General features: G+C 41.6%; 1 protein-coding gene and 1 pseudogene across 1 annotated transcript; both read right to left on the bottom strand.

Annotated features, from left to right (window-relative positions):
* On the bottom strand, window positions 1-1,721 carry LOC145436303 (uncharacterized). Its single transcript, XM_080313665.1, has one exon. The coding sequence runs from the start codon at window positions 1,057-1,059 to the stop codon at window positions 265-267; it is 795 nt and encodes a 264-aa protein (XP_080169791.1). The 5' UTR covers window positions 1,060-1,721; the 3' UTR covers window positions 1-264.
* Window positions 1,722-6,755: 5,034 nt separating this feature from the next.
* LOC145435041 (prostaglandin reductase 1 pseudogene) lies at window positions 6,756-11,062 on the bottom strand (annotated as a pseudogene).
* Window positions 11,063-11,652: the final 590 nt, after the last annotated feature.

The following is an 11,652-nucleotide window of genomic DNA, read 5'->3' as shown; positions in this document are numbered from 1 at the left end:
TAAGCGTGTCTTTTCGGGACGATTTATTTGTCACATTACTGGAGTAAGTATAATAGTTTGCAGTAATAGATCGAGTCAAGCCGTCCCAGGATTTTGTTGGTCAATCGATTGTGCTGGATTCGAGGAATGCAAGATTCACCTTCTTTGGATGATAAATGATACGTGCATCTCAGGCAATTTCTTGCTACCGGATTCGATTTGTCAAAATTTCAGGTCCATGCAATGGGTCATCTGTTCGAATAGTTGATGTGTCCACCTCATCGCCTAAATATGCGGTACATATGACGCGCCGGAGTACTGCGGGTTCGGAGATATTCCGTGATTCGTGAATACTGGCCGCGGCGGAACCGCTGCTTGGACCTGGTGATGCACCACTGGTTGCATCAACTGAGCGTTGTGATGTTGCTGTATTGTAGGGGAGCCTCCGGGCACAACGTATTGAACGTTTGGAATTCCACCGATTTGCTGCGAGTTAGGAGCCTGTGGAATGTACACAACGGTACCCGGATGGTTTCTCTGCCCGTTAAGACCGGCGCAGCAAAACGCCGAGTGAATGATCGATATTATAAAACCGCCAAATAGCATCAGAGTTATCAATGCGTGAAGAGCGGCCAGATAAGGTAACCAATACGAGAAATAGGCTGCGAATCCCGATACCACAACGCCAATAGGGGTGAATATAGCTGTGAGTATGCTTAGTACCATGTTGGCCTTGTACATGCAAACGGAAGGATTCTTCTTAACACATATTCCTAGAATTCCGGTGACGAGTATGTAAATCCCAGACCATAATCCTTGCGACGTGTACGTGAACAGCGAACTAAGAGTGATCCTTGGTGATATCTCGTTGGAGAGTGTCGCTATTGCAAACACAATTGAAAGTCCGCCCATGACGCACTCGGTAATTCCCAGGCAGAACAGAACGTTCTTGTGTTTGTCACGTGCCTTGATCGCCGGTGCCGACGGTAGCACGGGTGTGGTCGTTGACTCTGGGGCAGTACGCTCTTCTGCGGGTGAGTCGGTACTTAGCTTTTGGTATTGTTTCTGATTTTCTGACATTACCAATTTATATATTTGCAATACAAACTACCTAGAGAATGATTGCATTTATTAAAAGCATGGGATGATTCTGGTATGTACCACAACTATAGAACATGCATGCCAAGGAGTCAATGTCATCAGCAGGGTTGTAATGACTCGAATCATGATTTTCTGCAGTTGACTCGACTTGACTCGAGTCATTTTCTCAAAATACGCAATTGACTCGACTCGAGTCAATCTGTGTATTGACTCGGCTTGGACTCAAGTGATTGCGCATGACTCGAACCAAGTCATATGACTCGAGAGTCAGATGTCGAAGACCGACATAATTTCGGAGAATAGTAAAGTAATCACACTATTGGGATTTTGTCTATTAGTCCTGGTACTTGAAAATGCGACCAAAAAACTGCTAAAGGTGAGGAAAATTAGTATATTACAAATTCAAACCATTCAACATCACCAAACAGAGTATAAAAAGTGGATTTAACAAGATTTTAACTGGGAGCTGAGCAGTCAACACAATGACTTGGACCCGGACTAGAGTCATATTACCATGACTCGAACTCGATCCTCTACTCGATGACTTGGACTCGGACTTCACTCGGTGGTGAATTGAAAATGACTCGACTTGACTCGAGTCAAAACTATGAAACTGAGCTTGACTTGTGACTCGGAGCCTTGTGACTTGGTTACAACCCCGGTCATCAGAGTCTGTATAGTCTCTGTAATGAGAGGAGAACTAAAGCGCGAATACATTGGAAACACCTGTAGAATAGTTCATAGGGTTATGACAATATTACACGATTCGAACGGTCGTGGTGACGGGGATGACGAGGAATTAAGTAGAACAACGATTTAAATACATAATATAAAACATATATATTTAAATAGCCTACATATATAAAACGTCTTCGGAACAGAACATAGCCTACACTTTAATAACATGATAAAGAAGTACCTCTCGTCAGTCAAAGCACTGTCGAGGCATGTCTAACGGAATACCGGCGATACTTCTAACACTCCAGCCTCGGCGAACAGTTTCGTCTCACTTTCCAGTGAGTTTATTGTCGCAGCAGTAACGGTGATACTTAGAGCAGGGCCGTGACAGCCGCACCCCACCCCACTTAAGTTCTGCGGTCAAGTCAGAAATTGGCCCAATTAACATAAAATATAGGTATACAGCATTTATTTGTTTTGTTTTTTCAAATTAGGTTAAAATCAGTGCTACCTAGCTTTTTCCAAATTAGATTAGAATCGGAATTAGAGCTACACGGTTTTTTCCAAATTATATTAGAATTAGAATTAATGATTCGTCAAAAACTTGGAAATTGAATGAAATTGTTATTGAGAAATAAATACAGCAAAAATCAAGTTCAGTTCATATCAAATTCCAGTGCGTTCCCATAAGCATGAGAACGGGTATAACTTCTGTACCCCAGGCTTGGCTCGTTTCGCACTCACCAGGGGTCACCAAAGATGCGGGCCACAGGCGCCCGGCGATCTGATTTGTGATTTCGGAAGAACGTGAAGTAAAGCATTTTGAAATGCTAAAATTGAAACAACAACAACAACGTAGGCCAAGTAAGTAGCTTTTATACCGCAATGAAAAGTAGGTATGGATGAAAAATACATAAAAGCTACATCAGTAAGGGAACGTATTTGCTCTGCATTACGTACTAGCCATATCAAGTCCACGATCCATACAACACAGAAACCGATAGTGCGTTTCACTGTGCTGCGATTGACCGATTGCTAGCGAATAGTGAGTGCAGTAGATTCATCTGTGCCTCACCTGGCCACTACTGTTTCTCTGAGCTGTCATCGTACGTATAATAGAGCCGAATTTCACATTCTTAGACGCTTTTGAGGGTATTCCAGTGCTCTGAGATTGTTAATATTTGGATTTTCGGAATCGATGCGACAATAGTATTTGATTGATACCAGTTATGATGCATTCTGAGCGGTTTGTGATGAATTATGTTGTCGCAGGTGAGGCAAGACCCGCCTGTGCCTCACCCGTGCCTCACGTCTCTTTTCGTGCAGTATGATTCAACAAAAGATATGAAATTTGGTGACGTTGGATGAAAAAAAGGTTCAAATTTAGTTATTCATGAGCATCGACGGTAAATATCAATAATAACCGTTCGAGGTTTTCAGAATGTTCCTTTACAGACCCTGGCGACAGACGAGGCACTGCCTCACTTTCTTCCCCTGCAATACACGTTATCTTATATAAAAGTAGGCCCTCTTTATGGGGCCAGTAGTATGCTCTAGTGCAGTGGTTCCCAACCTTTTACATCTCGTGAACGTGGAAGCGAGTGGCACAGTGTGCTAAGCGACACCGTCACGACACCAATGGTTTCTGGTTCGAGTCTCGGCTTTGCAATGTTTCAATGTGTCGGAGGTTAATGTGGGCTACTCATCGCCGATCCCGCTGTAAATACGGCGCCTTCAAAAGCCAAGAAGGAAGAGAGAGCCGAACTCAAGAAAGATGGCAGCAGATACCAGAAAAAGGTTCGTGAGGAAGCGGAAAACGACCTTAAAAGACACGAACTATGAAATTACTGTACGGGCACAAGTGACCCAAGTGTTGATAAGCGCCAATTGTGCTAATAAAACAAACAAACATCTCGTGAACCCCGTCGGTTGATATTTGAGCCGAAATTCCCCATATGAAAACGAAAACCTGTGACATTAGCACTTGTTGACTAAAAACATAAACCCTGTGTCCAGGCTATAAAGGTCTAGAGCAGAGATGCTCTAACTAATTCAATTAGATTTTGGTAAGGTACCGCTGGCCACTTTTTCCTCAATTATTTAATACGCTCTGTACTATTGCTAAGTAAATATATGAATCAGAAGAAAATACGCTGTCACGTTCGGTTGCGACAAAATTGCGGTAAATTCGGCATGTTTCTGTTGACTAAAAATGCATCATCACATTTGCCTTAGACGACTTCTAGGTAAATTGACGAATTAGGTAGGAGGTTTTTTCACGATCGGGCAAATGTTGGCCTGAACAAAAGGTATCGGCTAAAGTTTCACTACAAGGGGTAGTGCGAAAAAGGAAGATATCGAATATCAATTGCACGTACTTCTTACTATAAATCAGGCAAGAGGACTATAAATCAGGCAAGAGAAATGCACGTCTGGATAGAACTTGTTCATACTTAACAGGTATGAGATAAAGCAATGCAAAATTGAGTGAGATCAGCTGCACCGCCCTCTACTAAAGAAAATAATAGATTCTCTGTAGTGAGGTATTCCCATCCCGTGGAAGGTAACCACTGCTGTGATGACTAAAAATGCCGTCAGTCATTCTTTACGCCACGGTTACATCGAATAATATGGGTATTCCCTGATACTTATAGCGACAGCTAGCTAGAAATGACGATACTGCTACGAAACATCGCATTGTAGGAGATACTCTTCGTTGGGCAATGTTGATATACGAAATAGGGACTTTTCTGTATGATACTTTCAATAACAATTATTGTCTCACAGTAGTTGGTGCAAAATGAGGAGCACCCGACATCAGTAGACAATCCAGTCTGAGATGTCAATATAGGATGGTGTACAAGCAAACCTTCCTACTTCGATGCGAATTTGTTAGATTTAACTGGCACAATGACTGAATACGGCTCAACCTTACGATGTGAGATGACTTCTCCCCTCACCCTCTCGACCATAATTCTCATTACTGCACTGCCCAATCTGATAAACTCCCCTTTACCACAGTAATCGACATTTATTGCTCTCCATAGAAAAGAAATACAAAGCTAGAAGCTACTACTGAGACGACATGTGATATCCGCATAAACGTGACCAAATTGTTGAGTTGTCTGGCCAACCTCGTGATCGTGAATGATACGACTATACTTCTGCTCTTTCACACAATCACAGATCAATCCAACATATGTAAATTATTGTGTGCCAATTTATCGAAAATTCTGTCGCGAGGCTGTAGGCCAGGGGTGTGCAAACTTTTGAGCTCGCGGGCCGCATCCAACGTCTGAATCCATTCGCGGGCCGCACTATAAAACATTGGGATTATAAACCCAAACGCAATATTGATGTTTGATTATATAGTGAGGACATGGATATAATAGGTATGCGTATTTAAAACAATCCGAACATCGCTTTGATGATATCGTAGGCTACACGCGTCAGAAACAGTGGCGAGATTTAATAGGCAAGTCGACCTCAATAACCAATTTGTCAAAACTATAGAGATGAAAGTCTGTTGTCCCAATTCTTAGAATAGGATTGAAATTTAAATATGTGAGCAGCGATCTGTTCATAGGTTTACGAATTTCACTTTAGGATCAGTTCCAGGACACACAATGCTGACAGCATCATAACCATGTTAGCTTTTCAAACACGCTTCTACTGGGTGTAGATAAAATGTAAGTACCCTAATTCTACGCATACAGAGAAAGAATCTACCTAAGACACGCACGAATCGTTTTTTATAAGCACATCACCGTAATAATTAAAACTGCGGCCAATCTGAAATCACACTCGTGATCCGAATTATGTCAATCTCCTTTAGGATTCCTGTGATGTTTAGCAGTTAAAACTTTTCAAACTGCATGGGCCTTGAGATCGGGCTGTTACGCCAGAAATGCCACATAGAAAATAATGTAGGAAGTATTTACCCTAGAACAGTGGTTCTCAAACTTTTTAGACACACCCCCCTCTTGATGGTAGGAGTCCCCCCTTATCGTCATATCACAAAACGCAACAAGGATGCTAGCAGACCTAACGGATATTTAGATGGCATGGGAGGTTAAGACTCTTAAAATTCAGACTAAATACGGAGCAATAAGTACGAATGTGATATATATCGCGCGAAGCGCGAATAATTTTTTCAGTTGAGCTCAGCTTTGCGCCCCCTTTCAGATGATTTCACGCCCCCAAGGGGGATGCGTCCCCAGTCTGAGAACCACTGACTTGGAATTATCATGGTGAAATATACTAAGAAAAAGTCTAATCAAGTCCCAGCATTAATTCAATTTTTAGTACACATTTTATCAAAATTTTTAATAAGTTTCTTCAGACTCTCGCGGGCCGCACAGAACGGTGTGGACGGCCGCATGCGGCCCGCGGGCCGTAGTTTGCCTACCCCTGCTGTAGGCTATATATAGATACCAGAAATCAGGATGGTTACGGATTTGAAATAAACGGATGTCTTGGCCTACTTTGGATCGGATATGGAATTCGTAAAAAATCAATTTTCGTGCGTCTTTTAGATAAACTTTAATCATCGATGGATTTCGATTCGAAAACAGCAAACCTGATCCTTTTCTCTCATTGATAATACAAAGGCAATGGCGCTTCTCCGGTGACATTAGCCGCGACATGAATCGGTTATTTACGACCTTGGAACGTAAGACATGTCACGAACATATTCTTCTCTGACGTGTGTATCTGCATACATTTCTGTCAAACGCAGGCGCACAGCAGCTTTCTTATTTTTGCGCATACGACGACAGGTTTAATCGAGCTCATGATGACATAATATGAAATGATGCCACCGTTCTGGATTACCGTAAATAATGACGAAGGTAATAGCCCATACTTACAACTGTTCAGTGTTCATTCTCCCGTATCGCTAGTCATGGCAATTTATGCCGAAATTAGAATATATATATATTGGAATATTAGTCATTCTCGTCTTGTGAATAGAATTCTGCGTCGCTACTTCTGTATTTGAAGAGCTTCTTGGAGGTACAGAACTTCAATATACAATTAAATAGTATATTCATATTGAAATGAACCCGAATATTTTCGGCTGACACTCGTCAGGGGTAATCGTCAGCAACTAGTAGAGAATTGGAAAGAACATTGTATATCAACAATCGTATCACAAAATATGACTTCTGTATTTGAGTATCTTCCTTGACTACCTCTGTGTACATCCCTACCAGTGTTCGGTGACCTTTTTGAAAATCGATTCCAAATAAGAGCAAAACTCAATCAGCATTCACTCGTGACACCATATTGCATTCTGGTATACGGAGAAAATGTTTCCAGTAATGCTGAAACTAAAGTCTAGTAGTATTCACAATCACAGGGAAACGTGGCCACACAGATGAATTCCAAGATGATTGTTCGTAATAAGCTTCAATAACAGATGAAGTTGATTTTACGAACATAAATTATGAATTTGTTTCACCATTTGATTTGCACATCAGTAAATGTTTTCTGATGTCTTTCAGGTGTTTTGTTTTGAACAAGTTCAAAGAAATGCGGTTTGCGGCATGCGGCTTTCGTTATGTAAATTTTATGTAAATTCTTCAGCAACACGGAGTGGCAGTTCCTATTCCTACAAGTATGTAACTTACAAATATCAATAATCCAGTCTTATTTCCTTGTTGGCGACAAGATGTCTCAATTTTAGTGGTAAAACTTTTTGCTAAGCTATTAAAGGTGTCCAAACTGTCCATACTGTCCATTCATGGTATATTACATAGACACATGCCTGTCGACAATGTATTCTCATAGTAAGCCACTTCAGAAATGAGCCTAAACTGACAACACTGCTCAAAATTCAAGCAGGACAAAATGATCTTAGAATCCTTGAATCAGGGACCGAAAGACAAGTGATGCAGTGCCGCAACGTAGCTACGCTGTAAATTGCGACAGTAAAGTATTGCGCCTCGTCACGGCTAATCGACTTTTGATTGTCGCACAACAATGGTTTAATTGCTACACTGCAGCAAGCTCTACTCTACTCTACTCCAAAACATAGACACAGATAGCTAATAAATTGACACAATAATAAATTGAATATATGCCTGTGACGAACCCAGAAAACATTAAGGCGAGGCTACTTGGGGCCGAGGCCCCCATGTTGCCTTCCACTAAAAGGCCTTGCAGTTTTACGCCAAAAAGAAACTACGTTAGCATAATGTAACTGATTAAATGATATGTGTTCCGCAAGCTAATCGATATATGGCGTTGTCGGCTAACTCGCACTTCATATACGTCGTCACCCCACTAAAATGCGTAGCCTAATTATGTCGATAATATCACGAGTCATGACCCACAGCAACTAGAAAAAAGCATAGGTCGTGTCTGCCAATTTTATAACTGAGAATTAATGGCAATGTTCGGTGAACACACAACAACACACTAACTAGCATGCACTATGTATACTGCATGTACCTCTGTTACTATACCTACTGGCCATCTAGGTAAGACCGTTGTATATAAAAAGTATACAGTACAGATTTTATTGGTCATTATGCAGTGTTTTCTGCATATTATATCATATCATAGTAAGCAAATAATATTCGCACAATTATTAAAATATCCCTTTAGTATCGCTTGGCTATATAAACGTTCTATCTCGTCATGGTTTCAGATACTTATTCAACGCAAACCTACTGACGTACGTATATCCGAAATACAGTCGACTCCAGGAAATTCGGACACCGGATAACCCGGTCAAATCGCTTCGTTCGTCCAGAATGCTAGGGAACTGAACAAATATAAAAATAGCACGTAGAACGCTCCGCATAATTCGGACACAGGCCCGCAACTCAAATACGGTAGGTTATGGCGCAACAAACAATACTTCGGTGGTTTTAACACAAGATAAGTGATTGGTGGAACAGTGACGATCCGTACAGTAACAATCGACAATGAACTCATACAAAGTCGTGCCAGCTTTATCGTCGGTTTTAATTGGGTGCAATTGCATATCGTGTTGGACAGATTGGTACATAACGGTTTAGCAGAAAAAGTGAACTTGCTCACTAAAGTATGCGAGAAAAGTGAAGACGCTTCCTTGACCGTTCGGCAGTTAGTTGCGTTGGTTACGATATAGAAAGGTGCTATTTGAACTACACAGTAATACAGTAAACAGCATATGTTGAATGGTTCGTTATCGAAAGTCAAATACCACAGAACTACAACCTGGAGGTATGACTAATGTTCGTTTTGCGATATACCGCAGCTGTAATTAATTTATACGTCAGAGTACCGCATTTTGAATGCGTTGTGTGCCTTTACGCACACCATCAAGGGAACAATTGCTTTTCCGCTAATTCAGACAAAGCCGTTTCTTGGCCTGATTCGACCGAACGTGAGTGGAACCAAACCGTTCGTATTAAGCGGAGTCGACTTCATATCGGTACAGGGCAATCTTTGGATTGATTCAATTCAATCAGAGGAAAGCAGAACTAGAACGAACAGCTCAATGCCCCAACCGACAATATTGGTTGGGTACCTAATCACTTCAGCCAGACCTAGTAACCTTGCATTCCACCGCAGTACACTCATTTATTGTAACGATCATATTTCAACTCACGCAGGTACGTAAATCCGTGAAAATCGGGGTTCCCGGCAACCGATCAAATTTACGTGAGTGTCTCAACATTATTTCGCGTCGGAGAATGTTAGTAAAGGATATTTTCAGCATGACTGAAAACTGAAACTGCATATAGCATGCAAACATTCAAATCTTCACGACAGTTTTCCCAAGATTTTTTCCCTGCAGCATGCCAATGAATGCTGAAGGCAGTGACTCAAACCCATCTGTCAGGTACTCATATTGCTTCAATTTGCCTTCGTCTACCCATTTCCTGAGCATCGCAAATATCTCATCATCGCTCGGGGAAATAGTGCAATCAACCATGTTGAACCCTACCATGATGATTGACTTTGAATACAGCACCGGCTGCATGATCAAAGCTATGACAGGCTACGTAGCATTATACGACGAAATAGCACCGCAAACCGCTACTTTACCCTTCTCTTCATGTGCGATAGTACTTGGATGAAAAATCGCCTCCAACATTGTCAAAGTAGCCATCAACACAATCCGGTGCAAGTCGTTGCAGCGCTTGATTTACTGTTTCCGTTTTGTAGTTAAAAGCGTCGTCATACCCAACTGACTTTACAAACTTGATCTTTTCTTCTGAACCGCACGAGCCAATGACGCGGCATTGCAGAATTTTTCCAATCTGTCCCACAACAGTATCGACCCCCCCAGCTGTGCCGCTGACGAGAATGGTATCTCCAGCCTTAGGCTTTAGGATACGTTTTACCCCATAGTAGGCAGCCAAACCCGGTTATTCCAAATATTCTAATTCCAGCAGACACGGGTAGTTTGCTTGACAGATCATCTCGTCTATGCAAAACTCCAATTCCATTGCTGACTCCTCCACTTCTCCAGCCGGCATTCATAACCAAAATGGATCCGACTGGGTACTTCTCATTGTTGCTCTTGATAACCTTCGAAAGTTGATATCCTTCGATAAAGTTTCCCCGTACATATATGTGCGCGCGTACTCTCAGGTACGGATCACAGCTGATATATAAGGCTTTATATAAAAACTCGTCGTCTTCTAGGTCGTCAGGTACGTCGTCTTCAACGATTTCAAAATCGGACATCTTGGGTAAGCCATCGAATTTTCTTGCATAAACGATTTTCTTAAATTTCATATCCGAATATAACCATTCACTAAACAGCCAATTCTTCATAGATAACCTGGTGCTTAAGACACCGCAATTACAGCACAAACTCACTGATCATTGAATATTTATAAGCGTAGCCAGGAGAAGAATTTGGAGGGGGAAATTTCAACAACGCCGTTACAATAATTAAATGCACTGGAGTAAGCATAACAACGCGTTCAAGTTTTAATTTATTGTACAATATCGAATTGGTATATAAGGGCGTACTGAATATGTTTGAAAATATCGGATTAACTCATTCAACAAAACCGTAAAGATTCTTCAAAAACACGGCGAAATGAAATCAATGCATAATACGTCTAGTCGCGTGATATGTATATACAAGACTTTGAAGAATGCCCGAAAAAACTGGTGGTTTGGATACGAATCACCCACATATACCAAATTCAGAGTTTTGCATCGACGGTATTCGAAGTCAGAATTCGAACCCCCTGCAAAGTTAAAAGAGCGATGTTGGAGAGTAATGGTCACATACAGCGATCCAATGAAGTATTATCGCGTGGAAAAGGCGTAATCCTTCAACTATCCGCAAGTATGTTAGGGTTGAATGTACAGAACAGTTCCTCCCTGCGTATTCTGCTTGCTACACACGCCGCAGCAGCAGTACGCCGAATGGACAATGCAGATTACAAAACCAGCGAGTAGGCACAATGTGATTATGACATGCATTGCGAAAAGGATATACAAACTGAACGTAAAAGTAGTCGCGAAAGCCGACAGGACCATACCAGGAGCGCAGATCACGGCTGAAACAATACTCAAAGTCATATTGGAATTGTAGATGCATACTGATGAATTAAACTTGGCAATTACACCCAAGATACCAGATATGACGATAAGTCCGCCGGCCCATATTCCCTGCGAGGTAAATGTAAACAATATAGCGAATATATATCGTTCAGTTGCGTAACTTTGAGGAAAATAGGAAACAGTCGCGATACCAAGAATAAGGGCTACTCCTCCAAGGACGCATTCGGCGATTCCCAGTCCGTATAACGTCGTTTTGTGCACGTCCCTCGATGACGTGGTTCCTGTTTGCAGGACTTGAATTGGGGAATACATGTCGGGTAAGTTTTGAGCACTGTCCTTTCTCTCGGATATTTCGCAAAGTTTTGTGATGTAAAA

Source organism: Botryllus schlosseri, chromosome 3 (genome assembly GCF_051294905.1).
Source record: "Botryllus schlosseri isolate E-star chromosome 3, Bs_hap1, whole genome shotgun sequence".
NCBI lineage: Eukaryota > Metazoa > Chordata > Ascidiacea > Stolidobranchia > Styelidae > Botryllus > Botryllus schlosseri.
Note: the sequence above shows the minus strand (reverse complement) of the source record. Positions and strands in the feature narration are given on the sequence as shown.

Coding starts and splice junctions, on each gene's coding strand:
- LOC145436303 (XM_080313665.1), bottom strand. CDS start 1,059: ATGTCAGAAAATCAGAAACAATACCAAAAGCTAAGTACCGACTCACCC.